At 48.4% G+C, this 24,618-nt stretch overlaps 3 protein-coding genes across 7 annotated transcripts in view; 2 read left to right on the top strand and 1 right to left on the bottom strand.

Moving 5' to 3' along the window:
- Window positions 1-11,539: 11,539 nt before the first annotated feature.
- Window positions 11,540-14,639, top strand: LOC308166211 (uncharacterized protein; the record flags this gene model as incomplete). The annotated part of the gene is made up of 7 exons (XM_080540475.1): window positions 11,540-11,569; window positions 11,714-11,723; window positions 12,915-12,998; window positions 13,167-13,484; window positions 13,859-14,083; window positions 14,172-14,256; window positions 14,358-14,639. 7 exons carry the CDS (start codon window positions 11,540-11,542, stop codon window positions 14,392-14,394), a joined length of 789 nt encoding a protein of 262 aa, XP_080396601.1. The 3' UTR covers window positions 14,395-14,639.
- Window positions 14,640-15,243: 604 nt separating this feature from the next.
- On the top strand, window positions 15,244-23,671 carry LOC308165890 (uncharacterized protein). 5 transcript variants are annotated; one of them, XM_080540073.1, is made up of 6 exons: window positions 15,244-15,261; window positions 17,748-17,807; window positions 18,826-19,155; window positions 19,962-20,201; window positions 21,833-21,929; window positions 23,207-23,671. In XM_080540073.1, exons 1-6 carry the CDS (start codon window positions 15,252-15,254, stop codon window positions 23,274-23,276), a joined length of 807 nt encoding a protein of 268 aa, XP_080396199.1. In that variant the 5' UTR covers window positions 15,244-15,251; the 3' UTR covers window positions 23,277-23,671. The 5 variants fall into 5 exon arrangements, with proteins under 5 accessions (XP_080396199.1, XP_080396200.1, XP_080396201.1 ...); XM_080540074.1 differs by lacking the exon at window positions 15,244-15,261 and adding an exon at window positions 17,199-17,532; XM_080540075.1 differs by lacking the exon at window positions 15,244-15,261 and adding an exon at window positions 17,199-17,532 and having other exon boundaries at window positions 17,751-17,807.
- Window positions 23,672-23,830: 159 nt separating this feature from the next.
- LOC308166212 (tektin-2-like) overlaps window positions 23,831-24,618 on the bottom strand; it is a gene marked incomplete at both ends in the record, with an annotated part of 5,362 nt that continues 4,574 nt past the window's right edge. The window contains 2 exons of the mRNA XM_080540476.1: window positions 23,831-24,056; window positions 24,558-24,618. The exon at window positions 24,558-24,618 is cut by the window's right edge and continues 19 nt beyond it. Of these exons, the coding sequence (XP_080396602.1) occupies window positions 23,831-24,056; window positions 24,558-24,618 (287 nt within the window). The remainder of the gene's footprint in view (window positions 24,057-24,557) is intronic.

Consider the following 24,618-nt stretch of genomic DNA (forward strand, 5'->3'; position numbering starts at 1 on the left):
TCCCTGAACAAATCGTTTCGCTTCGCATTTCCTGGGAAAACGTGGCGGCTCAGCTCTTTATGCTGACCTCCTTCATGCACGGGCGTGATTATTTTCCGAGTCATTTAAGTCGCATAAAAACACTTAATTAATATGCGGCCGTCCATTAGTCGTCCCCTTCATAGTTAGTTGAGCATTACTTGTCTGAGGCTACCGAGGCGAATCCCCTTAATTGAACAGTGTCAAGAGAAGCATCTGTAAACAGTTTGTTATAGTTCCTTGAAAATAAAGCCAAGGTTTCTTTCTTTTCTTTTTCTCTTTTTCCTTCGTCATGTTCACACAGTTCCCAGAGGGCCGAGGGCCACGTCCACCCGCTGGAACCAACCCAGGGTGACTTCTTCATCCTCCGTCATTGTTGGATTCTATTGTAACAGAGCAACACAGATATACAGATATACACAGATATTCACGCAGACATCTCCAGCCTGTGTTGTTGTTGTTCCGTGGAGTCGCATGCTGCCTGTAAGCAGGGCGGATGTCTGCGGCCAGGCATGCACGGGCCTTGGTGTCTCTCTCTCTTAACAAGAGCCTGTTCTATGTGCTGCTTCAGGAAATAATAAGTCTGTCAGTTTTCTATTGTGTCATACTGTGTCATTGTTGACCTTTTGAAAAGCAACTGATGTCGCACTTGACTGAAGAGCAGGCTGTGGGAAGCGGGGGTGGGCGGTTGCGGAGGGGTGGTCTTGTTGTAGCGTCGCCTGTGTGAAGGCAGCCAAGCTTGAGGTTACTTCTCTGTGTGTCTGGACTGTCAGTGGTGTCAGCTCAGCCATGATGGGGTGTGGGGGGGGGGTAGCGGCATGTCTCAACGTCGTGGCCGCCCCCTCTGGTCTTGCTGTAGGAGAGGCAGAACAAGCCCTTCATTACACACGTCATGTTCAACATGCACCAGTGACACACTGACACACTTTGAAACACTGAAACCCTGGTCCTGGCCAACATACTGGATAGCCCCCTATATAGCAGCACGTCGGTTTGGTAAGTACTCCTGTCATGTTCACTCTCAGAATGATGCATGACGCTCAAAAAAGTGCAGCCTCCACCAGAAGCTGCTGGCAGTCACCCCCCGCGTCACATTATCCACTATGCACAAACTGTCACAGAGCGTCACAGAGTGAGCAGGGGGGGAAACACACAAGCGGTACACTTCACTTCACAGCATGCAAGTACACCGAAAACATGACAGGATGGCATTAAGCACACACCTGTGAGTTAGAGAGACACGTGTTGATATGCTGAAACATTGGTAAATATGTGGGACCTGTTGGCTGTGATATCAAACGGTCCTGCTGTGTCTAACTACCTGCTGTGTCTAACTACCTGCTGTGTCTAACTCACCTGGTGTGGCTGGGCAGGACGGGCAGGGTGCCGGGGTCCATGGCCAGGGGCGTTGGCCTGCCTGTGTGTGTTAGGGTGCATGTGGGCGCCAGGTTGCCTCTGCGCCGTGGGTACGTTGACGGGGGGTTTGGGGGGACCGACCCGGTTTGGGGATGAGCGCCGGATGCGCTCCCTGGGCAAGGCCTGGAACCGGGCCAGGGGGATGGGGGGAGGGGGGGTGGGGGGCCGCTGGGCTCGGGCCTGGGGTCCCGGGTGCAGCAGGGCGTCCCGGGTCTGTTGGTTGCGGTTCTGCGAGGCGTCGGGGTGGGTCCTGGTGTGCTGCTGCAGGGCGGCCTGGGTGAGGCTGCCGGGGTCGTTGGGCGTGGCGGAGGAGGGGTGTGTGTGTGTTGGCTGTGTGTGTGTTGGCTGTGTGTGTGTTGGCTGTGTGCGTGTGCCAGGGTCCCGTGCTGCTGCCTCCCCCCCTCTCTGGCCCTGTACGTCCTGCGGTGGCGTGTGTGTCTGCGCTGCTGCGTGCTGCAGGGGGCCGTGACGAGTCTGTTGGATGTGATTGGGATCGGCCAGAGCTCGAGTGTCTGGGCCTCGGGGCGGGTTTGGACCCTGCTGGCCTGCAGAGAGCTGCTGCTGCTGCCTGCTGGGACGCAGGGTGTGGGGGGTGGAGCTGGGAGAGGCAGCTCGCCTGGGGGCCGCCTGGCGCTGAGCGATCGGCTGCGACTGATCTCTGAAGTCCTGCTGCGGCGCTGCTCTCTGCCTGTGTGTGTGAGGAGGGCTGATACCAGCCTGGCTCGGCCCCTCGGGCTGTGTGACGCTTGGAGTGTTCAGGCTGCGGTGGTGGAGGTGGTTGTTCCCCAGAGTGGACTGGTGGGTCTGCTGAGATTGTCTGCCCGCGGCCGGGGCGTCCAGTCTGGGGGTGTCTCTGCTCCGCGGGGGGTCCAGCCTGGGGGTGTCTCTGCTCCGCGGGGGGCTCTGCTGGGCCTGCGCTGCGGGGCGGCTCCTCTGGGTGTGTGTTTCGGCGGTTCTGGGCTGAGAACGATTAGGGGGCCGGGGCGAGTCGTCCCCGGTGCTGGAGGAGGAGTTAGTGGGGTACTCCTGCCGCGCTGGAGTGGGGGTCCCGTTGGGGTACGCCGGAGTGCCCCTCAGACGGTCCCAGGGCATCTGGCGCCGGCGGGAACTGGCACTCGGCGTAGCGTCACGTGGCGCTGAGCTGCCGTCCGCTGGGTCGGCACGCCTGGACCGGTGGTCAGGGGCCCGGTCCCGCCGGTGGGTCTGTGTGTCGGGGTTCCGCTGGGCAGCGTCGGTGCCGGAGTAACCTGAGTGTGTGTAACCTGTGGGAATAAGTCCGTTGGGGATTTGGAAGCCATCGTCCATGTTTCCATCACGGCCAGTCTGTCCGTGATCAGCGTACGACGGCCCACTTTGCAACCTGGAACGATCAGCGTACGACTGGCCGGTCGTAATCAGATCCGTCCGGTTGTTATCTTGAGGAGCACTCTGCAGTGTAGCCGTGTCCTGCTGGCGTGTGTGTGGCTGCGTGTCCTGCTGGCGTGTGTGTGGCTGCGTCTGTGGGTTGGCTTGACCGTCGGTCTGGTATGTGTTGAGGTTGACGTGGACCGTGGGCAGCTGGGCGTTGTTGTTCTGCTGGCCCGTGTGCGGCAGCGTGTTTAGGTTGACATGAACCGTCGGGGCCTGCGGATTACCAGCCTGTATGAGAATGTTTGGACTGGGTTGCATGTGTGAGAGAGTGTTGGGATTCTGGTCCTGAGCTGTTGTTGTTGCGTGTGTGTGTGAGAAAGCGGCGGGGTTGTGCGTGCCATTGTGTGGGTATGAATTGGCATTCTGATGAGTGTCATTGTGTGGGAACCACCCGTTGGTGTGGGCGTGGCCATTGTGTTGGAGTGTGTTGGTGTTGGTGTGTGGTCCGGTCCACGTCAGCCTGTCCATGTTCCCATGGGGGTCGTTTGGGAGGCTGGCGAGGCTGGGCTGGTAGGGGGAGGGGGTGTGGAGGGGTGGTCCGGGACGCTGGCCTCTGCCCAAAGTATGGCCACCAGGCGGCAGAGGGTCTGGTGCCTGGGGGGGAGGGAGAGAGAGAGAGAGAGAGAGAGGGGGAGAGAGAGAGAGAGAGAGAGAAAATAAACAGAGGAGGAGGGGAGAGAGAAAGAGAGAGATGGGTTCATTGATTGCATTTGAGTAAGCAGCTTTTAAAAAATGTAGGCTACAACAATATCGCACAATAAAGATGGAAGGTAAGTCTCACAATCAGTCTGGGATCTGAGTTGGTGTTTTGCGCCAGCACCACATCCTTTAGTCGTTGTTCCACTGAAAATAAGCAACATGTAAAAATGTCACTTTTATGCAAACAGACAGGCGATTCTGTAGGCTGGTATAGACCAAACCAAACCAGGCAAGCATCATTAGTTGTGCAGTGTCACACACACACACACACACACACACACACACACACACACACACACACAACTCACTGTTCCTCCAGCGCACCAGCAGTATAATGGCGATGATGATTAAGATCAGAGCAGCCAAACAGCCAATCACGATCCCCGCCACGGCTCCTCCGCTGAGACAGGTGCCTGAGTGGGGGGGAGGAGTCAGAGCCTGAGTGGGGGGGAGGAGTCAGAACCTGAGTGAGGGGGAGGAGTCAGAACCTGAGTGGGGGGGAGGAGTCAGAACCTGAGTGGGGGGAGGAGTCAGAGCCTGAGTGGGGGGGAGGAGTCAGAACCTGAGTGAGGGGGAGGAGTCAGAGCCTGAGTGGGGGGGAGGAGTCAGAACCTGAGTGGGGGGGAGGAGTCAGAGCCTGAGTGGGGGGGAGGAGTCAGAACCTGAGTGGGGGAGGAGTCAGAACCTGAGTGGGGGGGAGGAGTCAGAGCCTGAGTGAGGGGGAGGAGTCAGAACCTGAGTGGGGGGGAGGAGTCAGAACCTGAGTGGGGGGGAGGAGTCAGAACCTGAGTGAGGGGGAGGAGTCAGAACCTGAGTGGGGGGGAGGAGTCAGAACCTGAGTGGGGGGGAGGAGTCAGAACCTGAGTGAGGGGGAGGAGTCAGAGCCTGAGTGGGGGGGAGGAGTCAGAGCCTGAGTGGGGGGAGGAGTCAGAACCTGAGTGGGGGGGAGGAGTCAGAGGAGGGGGAGGAGTCAGAGCCTGAGTGGGGGGGAGGAGTCAGAGCCTGAGTGAGGGGGAGGAGTCAGAACCTGAGTGAGGGGGAGGAGTCAGAGCCTGAGTGGGGGGGAGGAGTCAGAGCCTGAGTGGGGGGGAGGAGTCAGAGCCTGAGTGGGGGGGAGGAGTCAGAGCCTGAGTGGGGGGGAGGAGTCAGAACCTGAGTGAGGGGGAGGAGTCAGAGCCTGAGTGAGGGGGAGGAGTCAGAACCTGAGTGAGGGGGAGGAGTCAGAGCCTGAGTGGGGGGGAGGAGTCAGAACCTGAGTGGGGGGGAGGAGTCAGAACCTGAGTGGGGGGGAGGAGTCAGAACCTGAGTGGGGGGGAGGAGTCAGAGCCTGAGTGGGGGGGAGGAGTCAGAACCTGAGTGGGGGGGAGGAGTCAGAGTGGGGGGGAGGAGTCAGAACCTGACCCGTTATTACATCACCATGGACAAGAGGAAGGTTCTCTGGCTTTGGTTCCTCAACATTGGCATTGCAGCATCATAATAATAAAGACAAATAAAATAAGTAATACTACAGTAATAAAGTAATAGCACTACAGTGTCTTCAATAGTGCAAAATGGTGCAAAGTACAGTGAGATGAAATGCAACAGGGAGGGAGGGAGAGAGAGAGAGGGAGGGAGGGAGAGAGGGAGGGAGGGAGGAAAGAGGGAGGGAAAGAGGGAGGGAGGGAGAGAGGGAGGGAGAGAGGGAGGGAGAGAGGGAGAGAGGGAGGGAGAGAGGGAGGGAGGGAGGAAAGAGGGAGGGAAAGAGGGGGGGAGGGAGAGAGGGGGGGAGGGAGAGAGGGAGGGAGAGAGGGAGAGGGGGAGAGAGGGAGGGAGAGAGGGAGGGAGAGAGGGAGGGAGGGAGGAAAGAGTAATGGAGACAGGAGGGGATTTAAAATGATAATGAGTCTGGAGACGGAGCCCAGACAGACAAAGGAAAAGACAAAAATAAGTTAGAGAGAAAGTGTGATAAAGTAGTGGTGGAGGAGAGAGGTGAGAGAGAGAGTGTGTGTGTGTGTGTGTGTGTGTGTGTGTGTGTGTGTGTGAGTGTGTGTGAGCGAGAGAGAGGTGAGAGAGAGTGTGTGTGCCACGGAAATAACAGGGAAGATGTGTGAGGACAGCTGAGATCCATTGAAGAAGAGTTACACTTCTACACTTTCATTCCTGCAGCGTTGTGAACAGATCAATCTCTGCTGACGGCGGCACTCTGCCAGGAAAAGGTTCCCCTGCAGTCCCCAAGATAGATGCCGTTATGAAGCAGCAAAACTAACCAGAAACAAGAATCAGTCAGGCTAGCGGCTCGGCGTGGAACATAACTCACCCACGACAGTCACGTCTGTCCCCTGCTCCGAGGTCCCCCCCGTGACCGCGTTCCTGGCCACGCAGACGTATCGACCGCTCTGATTGGAGGAGAAGGTCTGGACGCTGAGCACGCCGCTGTCTGGTTGGCCGGACGCCACGGGGCTGCCGTCGTGTTGCCATGAGAACAGGGCGGGCGGCAGGGAGTCGGACACGCAGGTGAGCCGGACCGTCTGTCCCACCACGGCGTCGGCCCCCCCCACGCAGTCTGCCGGGGTGGACTTAGTCAGCTGAGGGGCGTCAGGACCGTCTGGGTCAGGAACAGAGAGAGAGATGTCATAGAACAGACCTATGATGTCATAGAACAGACCTTACTCTACCATCCACTGCTACTGTAGATGGACTGCAGCACTTATATAGTGCCGTATTCCAAGGCGCTTTACAATGCCCTCTCATTCCATCCCATTCACACACACAATCACACACACAATCACACACACATTCACACACCAGTGGCGGCAAGCTACCACGCAAGGCGCCGGCCCGCTCATTGGGAGTAATTTGGGGTTCAGTGTCTTGCCTGAGGACACCTCGACACGTGGTCAGCCGGGGATTGAACCGCCGATCTGCCGAGCCTTGCGATCATTAGACGCCGGCTCAACCTCCTGCGCCACAGCCACTGAACTGTGCCCCTGTGCTCTACCATCTCTCTACCATCTCTCTACCATCTCTCTACCATCTCTCTACCATCTCTCTACCATCTCTCTACCATCTCTCTACCATCTCCCTACCATCCATTTAAAAGCATAAGATAAGCATCAGCTTGAGGGCGTTTATATTGATCCTTTAATAACTTTCATGGGTGATCTTAGCACCGTACATGGTGCTACGCATGGTTGGCCCTTAAGATGAAACCATAATTTACTTACATGCATATACTAATGCATTAGCTAGCTGAGGTATTAACGTCATGGTCCCGTGTTAGCATTGGCTAACTGAAATGGGAAGGCGTACCTTCATCCATAATCAAATCAAATCAAATTTTATTTGTATAGCGCATTTCTTACAAGATGCAACTCAATGCGCTTCACATAATAAACATTCTCAGTCAATCAATCAATCAATCAATCAATCAATACTGACAGAGCCGCAAGCAGGCAAAAGTAAAAACCTGTACACTATGTAGCCAGGAAAATTCCCTTGCAGCCCTCTACACATAGAGCGACTACTAGCCAGTTTGCCTACCAGCACCCAGCGGTGGGCCCCCATACCCCCCCCGGGGAGCCCCCGCCGCCCCACACACCCAGCCCGCCCCACCACCAGCACACCCGGCCCAGCCAAGCAAGCACAGACCATAAAGGCCCCGCACAAGGACGGCCAAGCAGGTGCCCCGGCGGCGGAACAGACCAAGCACATGGGGCAGCCGGGGGCCCCCAAGGGGAGGCCCAAGGACCACCGGCGCAAAGCAAGCAAGCAAGGGCCAAAAACCTGTACACCATGTATCCAGGAAAAGTTCCATGCATATTATCGGCGTACACACTGTCCATAAATTTAGTGTTATATCTGCATCGTTCTGCATCCAGCATGGGCACAGGTCCTGCCAAAAGAGAATCTTAAGCGCAGTTATGATGCAACACATAGAGCAGTTACATTATGGAATGCAGCTCACTAACTATGCTCTATCATATATTATTGTTCTAACCTATTCATGTTGATAATGTACATTGTGATTTTTGTGATTTTATTTGGATATGGTTGCATGAAATATCGGGATTTTAATTAATTTATTTCTATGTTGTATTTTGTTGTATTATAATGTATTATTATTTAATTGTATTGTATTATAATGTATTATTATTGAATTGTATTGTATTATACTGTAATGTATTGATTTTGTGTGGACCCCACTAACAGCAGCCATTTGTTAATGGTTAATGGGGATCCAAATAAATAAACAAACAAACAGACAGACAGACAGACAGACAGACAGTCAGGGACACTCACAGTAGACAGTGAGGCTCTGTGTAGCGGTGCGAGCGCTGACCAGGTTGCTGACAGTGCAGGTGTAGTCCCCCGCGTCGCCTCTCCTGGCGGGGTTGATCACCAGGGACCCCTGAGCGATGGTGATCCTGGAGTCAGAGGCGAGGGCCACGCCCCCTTTACCCCACTGCACACTGACCTCTGACCCTGCGGTCCAGGTGCAGCTTAGAGACACGTTCCCGTTCTCCAGCGCCACAGAAGGGACCGTCAGACTCACCCCTGCCACTGCAACTAGAGAGGCGGGGCCAAGAGAGAGAGATGAGATGAGAGAGAGATGAGATGATGAGAGAAGGGCAGAGATGAGATGAGAGATGAGAGAAGAGATGAGAGAAGAGAGAAGAGATGAGAGAGAAGAGATGAGAGATGAGAGAAGAGAGAGAGATGAGAGAGAAGAGAGATGAGAGAAGAGCAGAGATGAGAGAGAAGAGAGAGATGAGAGATGATAGAAGAGAGATGAGAGAGAAGAGCAGAGATGAGAGAGAGATGAGAGAGAGAAGAGAGATGAGAGATGAGAGAAGAGCAGAGATGAGAGATGAGAGAAGAGCAGAGATGAGAGAAGAGATGAGAGAAGAGCAGAGATGAGAGAAGAGAGAGATGAGAGAGAAGAGCAGAGATGAGAGAGAGAAGAGAGATGAGAGAGAGAGAAGAGAGATGAGATGAGAGATGAGAGATGAGAGAAGAGAGAGATGAGAGATGAGAGAAGAGAGAGATGAGAGAGAAGAGCAGAGATGAGAGAGAGAAGAGAGATGAGAGAGAGAGAAGAGAGATGAGATGAGAGAAGAGAGATGAGAGAAGAGCAGAGAAGAGAGATGAGAGAGAGAGAAGAGAGAGATGAGAGATGAGAGGGATCAGATAAAAGCTGCAGTAGGTTAAATGAATAGTGTGCAGAATGGGGCTCCTAAATGACCATTCTGGACCCTAACCCAACCCTTTCACAGTGTCATCACCTAACCCAACCCTTTCACAGTGTCATCACATAACCCAACCCTTTCACAGTGTGACCCTAACCCAACCCTTTCACAGTGTCATCACATAACCCAACCCTTTCACAGTGTAATCACATAATGGGAGGTGTGGGGGAGGGGGGGTGGGGGGGGGGTTCAGTTCACATGTTAGAATACACAGATAAATAGTGGGATATTTAGTTTCTGCTGAGACTCATTTTGTATTATCAAAATAATTGTTGGGGTTGAGGAAGGGACCGGATGCAGTCGGGAGCAGATGGGACAGAAAGGGGCAGACGGCACAAGTGGGGATCGGGATGCCAATTGGCAGAAAGGCTTGAGTCAAATAGTTGGATAGAGAAAAAAGATGTGTGTGTGTGTGTGTGTGGGGGGGTGTATGGATAGACGTATCTGTCACTGAAAAGAACACCAGTAACCACAAACAAAAACATATGGGAAATATCATGTGGATATGATCCCTTTTCACTTTCATGCTCGATTTTCCACCATTTCCTCCACTAGCTTCTGTACTAGCTTCTCTCTCTCTCCCTCCCTCCCTCCCTCCCTCTCTCACTTTCTATTTTAATACTTCCCTTTGTTTACTTTCAGTCACCTCAGTTGACTAAATTCATTATCCCTCCTTCTCTCACTCCCTTTATTCTATCCCTGGCTTCCTCACTCACTCCCTCACTCCCTCCCTGCCTCCCTCCCTCCCTCACACCCTCCCTCACTCCCTCCCTCCCTCCCTCACTCACCGAACACCCTCAGCTGTATGGATCTGGAGTTACTGCTGAGGCCTGTGCTTCCGGAAGGGTCCACCTCCACAGTGTAGTTCCCTGCGTCTCTCAGCTGGGCGGCGCTGATGCGGAGCTGTGTGGCGGTGATGGTGACCCTGCCCTGGTACTGGGCCACAGTGTTGACCACAGAGTTGCCATTGGCCGTCCACAGCCCCAGGGTCTCCCCACTAGGGGTCTTCCATGTGATGGTCAGGACCTCCGACACGGTCAACACGGTGAAGACCACCTCGGTGTCCGTCTGGACCAGCACCGGATCTGTCTGGAACCGGATCTGGACCGGGTCCTGGGATAGAACAGCAGGAGGGAGGACTTTGGGAGGCAGGAAGGGTGCAGGGGGGGGGACAGAGGCAGATAGTATAGTATAGATAGATAGTATAGTATAGATAGATAGATAGTATAGTATACTGTACATTTTCAGTGCACTATGCAAGCATATGAAGTGTCTGAAAAACCTTTGAATGAGAGTAAACAAGAGTATAAGTTTACTCTTAACAAGAGTAAATCAAATCAATATGTTTCTGATCAGTCGCAGTGGACTGATTTTTCTTTTCACACGGTCTGTAGCATGAAACACAGACCAATGTGCCAAGGACTAACATTGAGATGGATTGCATGAGGATCCCTCATTGATCAACTGTAGTGAAAACAACAGTTTGCATTTGAACACCTTGTTAAAAATACCACTACCCCGAATGACTTCGGTAGAGGTGAACAGAGGCAGTCATCATGACTCAGAAGTGTTCTACGTAGCTTCCACCCTCTAACGACTTAGCGTGCTAACGAGAATGCAGTCAAGCTGGTATTGGAGGGATCTGCGGCGCAGTGACTTTCTGGCGTTGTCCCGTAAACAATTGAAGGAATTCCACGTATGTCCAAGTTCCAACTCCCCTGATGTTTCCCACAGTTTGAAAATAAACATGAAACCTGCATACTCATCTCTGACCCTTTCCCAACTGTTCAAACTCGTTAGAAACACGATTCCTTGCATCCCCCTCCACGGTCTCTCAATTGCTTCCTACTCAAAACACATTGGAGGAAAAGATCTCGGTTCCTCCTCCTTAGCTATTCTCCTCCAATGTATTCTGAGAAGAAGCGAGTGGAGTTAGGAGACATGTTAGGAGAGGACCCAAGGAATCCAGTTTATAACCGTTGAGAAGGGGACACTGTGTCACACAGCAGGGGAGAGGAGGAGGAGAGAGGAGAGACGTTCTACCTGCCAGTGACAGAAGGACAGGAAGCAGGAGCAGGTGTAGGTTCATCTCATCACCTCAGGCTGGACGGTCTATGGGGGGGAGGGGGACAATAACACATGTTGACTTAGACTCAAAATCACCTCTGAACCACAATGCATGAATGAAATGTGCCTGTAGATAAATAACTTCACATACTTTAACACTATGGGGAAGGGAATAGATTAGCATGTTAGCATGCTAACCCTACAGAGCACAAACCTTCATCTGTGAACAAACATTCATTAGGTGAGTCAACTCATTCTCACCTGACTCGGGGTCAGGGTTAGGGTTAGGGTCAGGGCCTGACAGGTCATATCCACACTTACCAAAGACTGTTCTTCTCTTTCTCCCTTCATGTTCCAGTTGGAAGCGTTATGATACACTGACAGTTTGTTTACACAGGAATCTACCTTCTACTTCCTGTTATTCTCACCTGTCTCAAAGACACACCTGTTCTCTTAAAGGGAAAGGGGCCATTTGGGATTGGTCCATCCGTTTGTTGACTAAATGAAAGACATGTAACACATTCTAACTATGTGACATATGTAACACATTCTAACTAGGACTACTGTATCTTCATTTGTACATGTGGATGTTGTTTATTGATATAACACTAGTCACAGTTGGGTTTATGGAGGGTATGGGTTAGGGTTAGTTGGGTTTATGGAGGGTATGGGTTAGGGTTAGGGTTAGTTGGGTTTATGGAGGTATGGCTGTCAACATGCATTACTCCTACCTAGTAGGTCTCAGCTTCTCAATGTCTCATAGACTTAGAGAGAACATAGTATATATATATACAACTTAGAGAGAACATCGTCTCCTCTTGACATTGGTACTTGGTATTCACAGTGAACATGTAGTTATAAGTGCCTCATCTCCCCAGTGTCTGAAAGGTACGTTTCTGCTTCACTCTCTATTTGCATCCACCTTGTAATGAATGTGGTGCCTCGTGGGAGTGGCTTTATTGATGGTCTCATTTATATCATGCCTCAATAAAAATACGTAAAATACCAATTACCTGCCAGTATTTGTCTCCATAAAAGCTGGTAATGTACCAAATGAGAACATTATAATTGACACCACACCAGTAATAAAAAGTAATACAAACAACTTTGAGCTTTGGAACCCACTCTTTCATCAAAGTTTTGAACCAAAAACTAAACAGAAAAATAAGCACAATTATTCAAGGACAGCTTGAGAGAATATTTGCTGTCGGCGAGATAAGTATTACATTTGTTACAGAAGCCTACTCCCACATCTTATGCTCTGCGTCAGTATCATATTTATCTGGTTTAATAAAGGTACAGCTTGGACAACTGCTTTAGCATTGACTTTGGAAGGATGTTTCACTGCACTGGTTTTGGCAAATATAAAAATGACTTTGTGAGGACAATACAGTGATGATAAGGAACAAAGTCTGGTTAGCTCATAGAAATACAATCAAATAATATTATATGTCCTTTTTTCCTTTTTTTTACTTGAGTCTAGAGTTACATAGAAGCTCAGCTAACTTGTTTGGCAGGTTTTCAATGTTTTTCATAGTATCTGATTGGAAAGAATGAAAGGAACTTCCCTGGCAGGAAGGATATGATATCACCGTGGACGAGGAGGAGAAATACTGAACTGTACTGTACTGCTTTTAATTGGAAAATGCAGTATGTATTATATATATATATATATATTGCTATGATATCAAACTAAGGAAACGTATTCAGTTGGGAATACTGTAACTAATGCTTGGAGCAGCATAGAAACCAAACCCAGCACGGCGGAGCGGCTTGTGTTGATGTTACCGTAGGGAGAGATAACTGTTCTCCAGGTACGTTCTATCCACTTCGCTGACTGTTCTGTTATTTTCACACTTATTCTCTTTCATCTAACCAGATGTTGACCAACTGGTAATGTAAAGAGCTGCTTTGATGTGTTGTTTTGTTTTATCTCTTTAATGGCAAACAAAGTCTTCCTGAGGGAAAACACATGGAACATATGAATATTAAAGAAAACACATGGAACATATGAATATGAGAACGATAGTGTTGTCTACTTTGTGTATTTTTGTGCTATTTTTGTCTCTCTGTTCTCAGTGTTGTACCGTCCCTTTAAGAAGACCAGCAGATGTGTTGCGATGTGGAAGCCGGTCTGGAGTGTTTATCTGATCCTGGCTTCTTGTACGTTTTTTCACTGTTCTAAATGAGAAAAAAGTTTAAAAAAAATAAAAATAAATAAATAATGTAAATGTCCTTCTGCTAAATGGCATATATATATATAGTATCTCTAACAAAATTACCTGGTACTCCACTACATCAATTTACTGTAACTCCTCTGTTCATCCTTAGTGGCCGACCCACACCAGTGTCTATCAGTACGTTTCCCGTACCGCGGGCCTCTGCGTGTGGCTGAGGGGAGAGAGCTGGTCCTACAAGCCCAGTTATCACAGAGTCCAACAGAGAAGGTGTTCAGTGTGACGTGGGACTACGAGGATGAGACTGGACAGGGACAGATCAGGCTGGCCACTCACCAAGACACCCCCGACAATCAGACGTTGCAGTGGAGGGTGAAGGAGATGAATCCATCCAACTATGGAGTCTACACCGTCACTGTGACTGATGTCGAAGGGAATCAGGAATCTGCTCAGATACACGTGAAAGAAAGTGGTGAGAAACAGAGGGAAGTCATTATGTTATACTACGATACCTGATGAATTGAAGTGGTTTGGGTGTGCCCGATGCTGAAATCAAACAGCGGAGAACTAAGCCGTATCACCCTCCCTTACTGTACGTTGCATCACATTACCGATAGTAAACACAGTCAGAATGTGTGTGTGTGTGTGTGTGTGTGTGGGCGGGGCGGGGCAGCAAGCTCACAGAAATATGTTGAAACCAAACAGACTCTTTATCCACGAAGGCGTTTATAGAAGTGATTTCTGCCGTCTGTATTACTGCAGCCTCTCAATCACAAGGCCAGTAGCGGGTGATTCCCATTTCCCAGCTGTTTACATACCACAGATCATGTCCTTTGTCATTCCCAGACGCTCCTGTGTCGTCGATCTCTCTCCTGTGCGAGGTGGCTAATGAGGGGGCGCACTGGGACGATACGACCTTCTCCTGGCTGGTGGACGGAGTGGAAGCGACCAATCAGACAGCCGGTCTCTCTGCAGACGGAAGGAGACTCCACCTGTCTGGGGAGAGGGGCCACAACTACACCTGCATAGCCAACAGCAGCCTGGGGACCAGCGTCACACACTACATCACTGGTACATCAACATGTATTAGGATTCTTCTTTTTCCTGTTGCCATGTTGTTTTTGTGTTGTAGTCAAATGTGCTCTTTTGTGTGATCTAGATTCGGCAACTTGCTCAGACACCTGTTGTGTCTTGTTTGGTGTGACGGTGGCGATCTTCATTAGTTGTGGTCTGGTCGTTCTGTGGTATGTACGATGACTGAACATCCCGTTATAACATTATTAATCTTAATATAGCATATGGTTCCATGTAGACACCCTTATAATATTGTTGTGTGTTTTATTAGGAAAAGACACATGAGTGAGAGAGATCAGCCACTATGACATGATGGACATCTGACCTACAGTCTTCCACGGGACAAAGAATACAGAATACAGGATGTTCTACAGGATGTTCTCGCTTCCTGATGACCCAGTCAGTCACTGACACGCCTGTCAACTTCGTGAGCGCAATGGAATAAACGTTTGACATCAAACCACATTTCTACTAACTTGAATGTAATGATAAACCATCTTTATACATTCCATTTTTTATCATTTATAAAATAATTTAATTTAATTTAATTTACTTGATGACTGACATGCTTCATTTAAAAAAAAAATATATATATATATATATGTATTGTATATTTATGTAAGTGTTCAATCTCTCAAGAGAAACCTGAAACTGAAGCCTGTCACATCTACATTTACATTACAATTACAAATTATCCTGTTTTCTTGTTTCACAATCATTTGTAGCTAAACTGTCAGAGTGAAGAGACACAGTAGAATCACAGCACTACGTAATTCCTTGTGTTTTATTTTTTTTTTTTTTTTTATAAATTGTCATTATTGCACCTTTTTTTGTTCGGCTTTTAATTGACTGGATTTTAAATGCTGACAGTGTCGGCTCGGTTTTGAACTGACTGATTTGTTTTCTTTTTTTATTTTAAACTTGAACTTTTTAATTGTTATTTTATTGCACTTTTATCTTTCTAAATAATGTATGTATTGTTCTGTAAGGCATTATGCATTAGCATCAGGTTGTATAAATATGAATATGTGCTACACAAATAAATGTGTGTCTGCCTGTCTGAGTCTGGAGGTGAGGGGAGGACAGCACAGCTGGTTCCATTCAGAGGAACAGCGCCACCTAGTGGTCAGTTCTACTACAACATGTCCATACAACAAAAGAGTTCATGAGTTTATGTGAGTTGGAAACTTTCTAAATGACATGTTTGAGCTCGATTGATTAGACTGTTTTAGACTATGTAGTTTTAGTTTAGTTTTAGACTGTGTAGTTTTAGTTTAGTTTTAGACTACGTAGCCCAGGTTTTGTATTGTATTTGTTTGTGGTGGATGTTGTTGTTGTATGCCTGTGAACATTTTCATTTTTCAGTTCAAACCTTAAAACTCGATCATAGGCGCTGAGTCACCCTCATTTACACTGACGTCGAGTGTACAATAGAACAGAGAGCAAGACAGGATTAAAGGGAAAAAAACTAAAAACAATTGCAATCGGTAGAAGACAGGTTTTGCAGCAGGAGTTGGCAGGTAGAGGCAGAGGGGAGGCAGAGGGGAGGACCTCCAGAGGAGAGGAGCTGCAGAGTGTTCCAGGGATTATATATACATCATGTGTTAGGCTGTTTTACCTGAAGGTTTACCCAGTAGGGTTTGGGTCTGAACGCGCATACGGAACCCGGAGAGAAAGCCAACTATTAGATCTGGTCACATAAGTCCCAAGACTCCAGTCCAATAAAGATGAGATATAAGGAGGAAGCTTGCCACAGATGGTAACTGCGCCTCAGAGAAAGAGAGAGGGCCAGCCAACCTTGTCATAAAGTATGCAGTGGTGAGTGTCATAACTCATAACTGTCCCCGGTAATAAACCTTATATTATATTATTATTTTAGAGCTGAGTGATAAACTGAGTCCAGTTGTTTCAATGTAGATGAAGCTGCATGCCTATAGATAACATCACCGTAATCTGGACAGGAACACCGCGAAGACAACTCTCCTCCTACAAAGCCAGGGGAAGCTAGACCGATTACGGTAAAGAAAGCCCACCTTTTAGACCGATTACGGTAAAGAAAGCCCACCTTTTAGACCGATCACGGTAAAGAAAGCCCACCTTTTAGACCGATCACGGTAAAGAAAGCCCACCTTTTAGACCGATTACGGTAAAGAAAGCCCACCTTTTAGACTGATTACGGTAAAGAAAGTCCACCTTTTAGACCGATCACGGTAAAGAAAGCCCACCTTTTAGACCGATCACGGTAAAGAAAGCCCACCTTTTAGACCGATTACGGTAAAGAAAGCCCACCTTTTGCCGAAGTTTGGAGGCGGGGCCGTCGACATGCGTTTTGAATGACAGGCTTCTCATCCAACCAACCACAGCCCAGATATGTGTAGTCGGTAACTCTCAGTGGATATAAGAAGCTTTGTCAGGTCCACATGTCTAGCCCTAGTAAACAACATGCATGTCGTGGTCACACTTGAAAATGTGTTTTTTACCTGTATAAATGAAGGTTAAATAAAATAAAAAATAAAGATGCTGAAAGTAATGATTGTCCTTCAAAAATAGGAAACAGAGAGCCACCTTGCATAACATAACATAACATAACATAACCTTGCATTTCAATGTAAACATATTAATACAGTAATAAACATATTAATAAAGTAACGGCTCCAATTAAGAATGGGATCTCCCTCAGACAATCTGATGAACATAATCATAACTACCACAGATTCTGAAACATTTCTCAAATCCTACTAGATAGAAAAAAAGCATATAATAAATTACAAAGCCCATTTTTGTACCCAGAATTCCAACATTGTTGAAGACTTCCCCTGACAAGAATGCTATTCTGTTTCATTCACTGTTCTAATCGCTCACTGTGTCCAAACACTGGTGTGAAAATGTGTTCAGACAACATCACTTGTTGCTTTGTCCTTAGATTGTCCTCACAGTAGAGATGGAGGAGGGGAGGAGGGATAATCAGGTCAGAACACAGTGGTGATATTTACTGTACAGGAAGAGGAGGAAGAGAGGAAGTGAAAAGAGGAAATTGCACTGCTTGAAAACAAGTTGACGCCTAAGTACCTCTCAGTCGCTGGGCCTGACACAGGGAAGGTCTGGAGGTACAAAGTCCTGGACCATTGACTTGCATTTTCACTTCACAACTCTTCTCAACGCCAACCTACAGTGAATCTAGCTTTTTTAGAAGCTCCAGTTGCCTTTCTACAGGGATCTCTGTGAGGTCTATTGTTTTCTGCTTTCTCCTTCCTGACCGACTTGCTGCCAAGTGTTTTTATGACTTATGCGGTATTGTTTTATTTTTGGCCATAAAACTGCTTGCAAAAGTTGTGGTGGCCATTCCGCTGCAAAGGCACTTTTGTTTTTCAATGAGAGGAAATTGCTCTCTTCTCAAGATTCAGAAGAACTGTGACTCATATCCATTGTATAGTAGTGCTGGTAAGGTAGGTGAATTCCACCAATTTATAGTACTTTTAGAGTATTGAAAGGATATTGAATAGCCTTGCTTCGCGCCAGTCATACGTGCCGTGTTATTAAAAAGTAATTTTAATTTTTTAAAATAGACAAGTCTGTGTTAGAAAACAAACCTGGTCTCTATGCTGTTAACTCTCGTCATCAAGGTCATGGACACATTCCAAAACAGATTGTCTCTTCTCAGCAGGTACGATGGGGCAACAACCCCACCTGTACTGGAGGGCCTCTCTGCTGCTGCTGTTATGTAAGTGCTTCTTCTGTCATGATACAATATCAGAACACGTCACACTGTCATATCAGAACACGTCACACTGTCTTTCTTATATCAGATCATCTTCTTATAGTCCAGTGTTTGACTGTTATATTTGGGGTTTTACTTTATAAACCATGGATCATATGCTGTCTCAAGTGTAGTCTGCAGTACAGCACAACCAACAGGCTGCACTATAATCACCACACAGCGCTGTTTGCAACAGCACAATATAACTGTTTCGATTTTGTGAGGTCCATGCAAGGACATGGACAGTGCAAACAATACAGTACAGTGAGTGTCTAGACAGGGCCAAAAATGTGTGTGTGTGTGTGTGTGTGTGTGCGTGTGTGTGTGTGTGTGGCCTAGCCTCAATGCGTGGTGAGTGTACAGTATTAATGATCAGGTTGTTGTCAGCAGCCCAGGGGAGTTGTGTAGTGTGTGTGTGTGTGTGTGTGTGTGTGTGTGTGTGTGTGTGTGTGCGTAGTGACATAACTGCACAGCACCGATCATCTGAGGTGATCTATTCTAAACAATAGGATGTTTCAGTCTCTGTCTTTCCCAGTGGACAGAGGAGCACTGTAACCTTCCTTTGGCTTTATTGTGTCGACTGCTTTTCATTCTGGTCTTCGTTTACCGCCTATCAACCAGATGACAGCATAGTGTGTATGAATAATTGATCATTCCCTTGGTAAATACAGCAGGGCTTATCTGGTCCATTGGCGTTTTGACAAAGAGTTAGTGATGCAAAGATTCGCCTTGATGGATATGACATTGGGCAGGACTCTGCCATGTGCCGTCAATCACTGGCTGACATGACTTGACAGACAGCATCGCTTTACCTCATAACCTCAAAATGTGCTGAGAGGAAAATAGTTGGAAATCCCAGAATTGATTATGGAATGGAGACCGTTGATACCTACGGTATCAGTTATGTGATACAGTGTTTCCAATCACTACAAACAACAACGCAACAATCACTGAACATTAACATAACGGTCTCTGTCCTTAGTGGTTCGTGGGCACCAGTGTATGTCTGTGCACATGGAGGCCAACCAGCCAGTCTTTGTGATCCCGACCACCAGCCTGGTCCTCCAGGCACGGATCGACCACGCAGAGACGGTAACCACGGTGATCTGGGAGAAGGAGTTGAAGGGCGGGACGAAGGTGATGCTGGCCAAGTTCCCTGGTAGAAGCCAGAGCGGCCGCGTGACTCTGGAGCAGCGGGGCGCCAGGCTGACCGTGGAGCGCTTCACTGCGGAGGACAGCGGGGTGTACACGCTGACCGTGACGGACCAATCAGGAGCAACGACCTCGGCGCAGAGCAGCGTCCAGGAGTACAGTACGTAGCAGAGTTGTCTGGTTTATATGCGTGTTTGTTTTGAAGGCATTTCCTAGATGTGTCTGTCTGTCCCAAAGGCATGCTGCTCTGTTCTTATAGAGGATATATATAGAGTTCTGACTAAGCTCTCTCTTTGTCTTTACATGCCTCACTGCACTCACAGATATTATGGTGGGCATTATTTCAGTTTTTCAGTCTTAACAACAACAACAACAAAAGTTGCACGCAACTCTAATAGTCTAATATCATAGACCTAGACTCACACCATCCACATGTCGTTGTCATTCCCAAACCTCATGAGACACGTGTGTTTGGTACCATTCCTCATTCCGTTCCATGCATGCATTACAATGAGCCTGCCCTCTGATTTCTACCTCCAAACCAGCCTCCCCTGGTTGCCATGGTAACCTCACAGTGCAGACCTCCGCAGCTTGCGAAACTTGACCACGACGCACCCTCTGCAGAGACGGTGCGCCGCTATCTCTCTATCATCTGTTTCAGGACAATTTCCAGAACCAAGTCACACCTTTTCCCGGAGTCATATCTCACACTGTGCCTGTCTCCTCACTGCCTCAAAGGCTGATCCGTCATCTCAGCGTACTCACTCTGTTGTCTCTCTCTCTCTCTCTCTCTCTCTCTCTCTCTCTCTCTCCTCCGAGGCTGAGCGGAGAGTGACTTGATCTCTGTCCCGTAACGATTTCCCCACACATCAATCTCCTTACGGTCTCAGCGGTGATCTGTTCACGGTCTCTTCTCATCAATCTCATTCTATTCTCTCTCTCTCTCTCTCTCTCTCCCCCCCTCAGAGGCTGTGCACCATGTCTCAGTCAGTGTCAACGTGTCCCACTCGTCCCTGTCGTGCGGGGAGGCCTGGGGGACAGACCCCAAGTTCACCTGGCTCCACGAGAGGGTGACCGTCGCCGAGACTGTGGGACACGTGTCCCCCGATGGGAAAACCCTCTACGTCTCCTCCTCCCCCTTCTGTGGCCACTTCACCTGCATGGTCAGCAACAAGCTGGGCCACAGCTCCGCCACGTACACGGCAGGTATGGTCCTCCAGTTACTCCATCTGTATCTTTGTCTATGCCAATGGTCACCAGCTCAAGTCATGAGTCTGAGAATAACAGAGTCACTGGCGGACTCAGAGGGGGGGCAGGGGGGGCGACTGCCCCTCCTGGTGGCCCCACGTTTGAAAAACGTCTCCCTTAAGTGCCCTTTTGAGTGGTGAAAATGAGAGGATGTGCCCTATTGGTGCCCCTCCAATGGTCTAAACTTGACCATGTGCCCCCACAGTTGAAAAACGTTGCACTAAAGTGCCCTTTTGAGTGGCAAAATGAGAGGATGTGCCCTATTGGTTCATTTTAATTAATTAATTTTTAAATTAATTTTGCCATTTAGCAGACGCTTTTATCCAAAGCGACTTACAATTACGAATTACAGGGACATTCCCCCTGGAGTAACTGAGGGCTAAGTGCCTTACCCAAGGGCACACTAGTAGTGGTGTGGCTTCAGGCGGGATTTGAACTCACAACCTTCCGATCACAAGTCCAACTCACTATCCACTAGACCACCACTACCTATTGGTGCCCTTCCAATGGTCTACACTTGACCATATGCACTGATGGGGTCCCATGTTGTGCAGTAGGTGCCCTTTTTTTCTTTTCGCCCCCCCCCTGCCCTTCAAACAGCCTGAGTCCGCCACTGTACAGAGTATAGGCTTTTTTTGTTCCAACCCAGTACTAACACACCTGATTGAACTACTAGGCAGTTGCTCATCAAGACATGGAAGTTTTTTAGTTGATTTAGATGTTATCGCTGGGTTGAAAGGAAGGAGACTGCAAACACCCTGTACTGTAGCTCTTGTTGGACACGGTTGGTGGTCACGGCTCTATGCAACAGCACTGCGACAGAGAGGTGGAGGATGCCACGCTGCTCTGGACAGGAAGAACACATTATTATGTTTGGTGAGCTAGACAGCTGTGTTACTGCTGTTGAATGCGGATGCAATCAATCACCCAGTCTAGCTGTCAATCACCCAGTCTAGCTGTCAATCACCCAGTCTAGCTGTCAATCACCCAGTCTAGCTGTCAATCACCCAGTCTAGTCACAGTTTCCACAAATGATTAATTGAATGTACAATATGTTCTCTCTGTGGGTCATACTATGTTGACAGGGTCTGGAAGAAAAGGCCAGAGTAGGGGGAGGTCATTTTTCAGTTTTTGACATATTATGAAAGGGCAGATAAGATAGGCTTTCAAATGATGTGTCATATATTGAGATATGAAGAAAGTGGAAGAAGATAAGCGTATTTTCCATATCCCTCTGGAACGCCCTCCCCAACCACATCAGACAGGCCAACACCCTGCCAGCATTTAAACAGGCCCTCAAAACCCACCTCTTCAAGCTCGCCTTCACCAGTTAACCCTCTCCCCCTCCCCTTCCCATGTGTCCCCAGCACTACCTTCGTTAGGCCCCTATACTTTCTTTTATTTCTTTTATGTTCTTTTTATTATTACTACTCAATATTTTCAGTTTGTAAAGCGTCTTTGAGTGTCTAGAAAAGCGCTATATAAGTCTAATGTATTATTATTATTATTATTATTATTATTATTATTATTAGTATAGTTGTGTGCCTCTGGTAGCAGCCATGGTAACGTGTCTGTTCTCTACCTGTCAGTGCCGTGTGTGAAGGAGGGCAGAGGGGCGGGCGTGGCCGTGGTGTGTCTCGTCATCTTGCTGGTCCTGGGAGGAGCGCTGGCTGTTCTCCTGTGGAGGTACGCTAACGCACACTGACACCGCTGGCCAACAACAACACTGAACAGATACAAATCTAATTTCAGGGCTACACACTGTAACACTGTACAATAAAGCAATACACTCTCACACACACACACACACACACACACACACACACACTCACACACACACACACACACACACACACAATACACTCAGGATGCCTCTGACACAGGCTGCTCCAGGGCGGCAGACGATGAGAACCTCAGAATGCAACACTGCTGCTAGAGCAACGCTACAGTAGAACACTGCTGCTAGAGCAACGCTACAGTAGAACACTGCTGCTAGACTAGAGCAACACTACAGTAGAACACTGCTGCTAGACTAGAGCAACACTACAGTAGAACACTGCTGCTAGAGGAACACTACAGTAGAACACTGCTGCTAGAGGAACACTACAGTAGAACACTGCTACTAGAGCAACACTACAGTAGAACACTGCTGCTAGACTAGAGCAACACTACAGTAGAACACTGCTGCTAGAGCAACACTACAGTAGAACACTGCTGCTAGACTAGAGCAACACTACAGTAGAACACTGCTGCTAGAGCAACGCTACAGTAGAACACTGCTGCTAGAGCAACGCTACAGTAGAACACTGCTGCTAGAGCAACGCTACAGTAGAACACTGCTGCTAGACTAGAGCAACACTACAGTAGAACACTGCTGCTAGACTAGAGCATCACTACAGTAGAACACTGCTGCTAGACTAGAGGAACACTACAGTAGAACACTGCTGCTAGAGCAACACTACAGTAGAACACTGCTGCTAGAGCAACACTACAGTAGAACACTGCTGCTAGACTAGAGCATCACTACAGTAGAACACTGCTGCTAGACTAGAGGAACACTACAGTAGAACACTGCTGCTAGAGCAACGCTACAGTAGAACACTGCTGCTAGAGCAACACTACAGTAGAACACTGCTGCTAGACTAGAGCATCACTACAGTAGAACACTGCTGCTAGACTAGAGGAACACTACAGTAGAACACTGCTGCTAGAGGAACACTACAGTAGAACACTGCTGCTAGACTAGAGGAACACTACAGTAGAACACTGCTGCTAGAGGAACACTACAGTAGAACACTGCTGCTAGACTAGAGGAACACTACAGTCAAACACACCCAGGATATGGCACGCTTGCTGCCTCTGTCTGTTGACGTTACAATTATTTAGTTTGTAGTAGTAGCCCAGTACATTGTGTTTGTCGATGTTGTTTGATCATCACACAAAGGCGTCTGGTTTCTGTCCAGGAGGCGCAGACGATACAGCGGCAGAGGAGAGAGGCTTCAGGACAACTTTGAAGATCAACTGGCAGAATAATGATCTGAATAATGATCTGCTACCGCCTGGTTCTCCAGCTACGCTCCCCGCTCAGAGACGGACTCAGGCGAGAAGAGGGGAGGAGTTTCCTGTCCCGTGAGCACCATGACCTTTCAGTGCATTGGAACAATGTGGAGAGTGAACTGCTCGCTGGCAGATTGAGGAGATCTAAAAATGGATGCATCAACTTTTGACTAGTTTATTTTTTTTGTAGCCACCATTTTTTATACTGCTTCTTCGTACTGAACTACACTTGATGTTATGATTTTTTTTTTTTCATAGAATGCTGTAAGAGCTAGTTATATTCTTTACAATTATTTCAACATTCTATAACTCTTATATCAAGTAATGTATGGCATATTTTGTTGTATTATTTGTAATAAACACTACACTGGATGCTACATTCATGATTCTGAAATTAAACAAATAAATACTCAAACAGTTAGAGCAGGTAGAGCAGACTTGTTTGAAAATCAATGCCTCAATACATTTTTCAGAATAAAAGTCAGAACATTTTGATTGGTTGCCAGCTTGTTCCCGCTGCTGAAGGGGCATTAGCAGCGGTCCCCTCCCTCGCTGCGTCCCTGCAGGACGGTCTCTGCTGGGTTTGCTGAGGCGCCTCCAGTGGCTCCAGGGATGAGCTGTGTTTCAGGGATGAGCTGTGTTTCAGGGCGGGTTACCAGGCGCAGGATGCGGCGCTCGATCTCCAGAGCCTCCTGCTTATGGGACAGATCCACTCCCATATGGGCCAGCTGCTCCTCCAGAGACTGCAGAGTGTGTCTGGTAGAACACATCCACACAGGCGGGGAGATGAGAGATAAACGGGGTGTAGATATGGGGTTAGGGTTAGATATTGGGGTGTAATGGGGTGTAGATATGGGCGGTTCTACTGAGGGATCAGGTCTAAACAGGAGAATGTCTGTGTGTGTTTGTGTGTTCTGAGTGTTGTAGCCCAGAGCTAATCCAATCAGAACAAATAAAGATGACCAACACATTTTAGATTTTTTTTAAATGCTCTGTGAGGGCTCTCACTGGGTTCCTCTCTAGAGATGTTTATGTTCTCTAAATAGCCCTGGACGTTCGGATCCACATCTACCGCATCGCCGTCGATTTGGCGCATCGCCGTCGATTTAGCGCAAGTAACCACCCGTCAATCAAAAACTCTGCTACCACCCTGACCCCCCCCCCCCCATCGACGAAATGTGGGCTGGGCTAAGATCCTACCAACGCCTCTGGTGGGTGTGTAAGAAGTGTGTAAGAAGTATGATGTGTGCAACTCACCGAGACTGGACAAGGTGCAGCTCAAGCTCAGATACGGTGGCTCCCAACTGTTGCGCCTCCT

This window comes from Nansenia antarctica (genome assembly GCF_963989245.1).
Source record: "Nansenia antarctica genome assembly, chromosome: 10".
NCBI classification, from domain to species: domain Eukaryota; kingdom Metazoa; phylum Chordata; class Actinopteri; order Argentiniformes; family Microstomatidae; genus Nansenia; species Nansenia antarctica.

Bases quoted from the DNA above. Each gene is read 5' to 3' on its own strand.
- LOC308165890 (XM_080540071.1), top strand. From the start codon at position 17,458: ATGAGAGGAAATTGCTCTCTTCTCAAGATTCAGAAGAACTGTGACTCA. The intron at 19,156-19,961 runs GTACGTAGCAGA...TCCCCCCCTCAG, and splicing joins GAGCAGCGTCCAGGAGTACA to AGGCTGTGCACCATGTCTCA. The intron at 20,202-21,832 runs GTATGGTCCTCC...TCTACCTGTCAG, and splicing joins CTCCGCCACGTACACGGCAG to TGCCGTGTGTGAAGGAGGGC.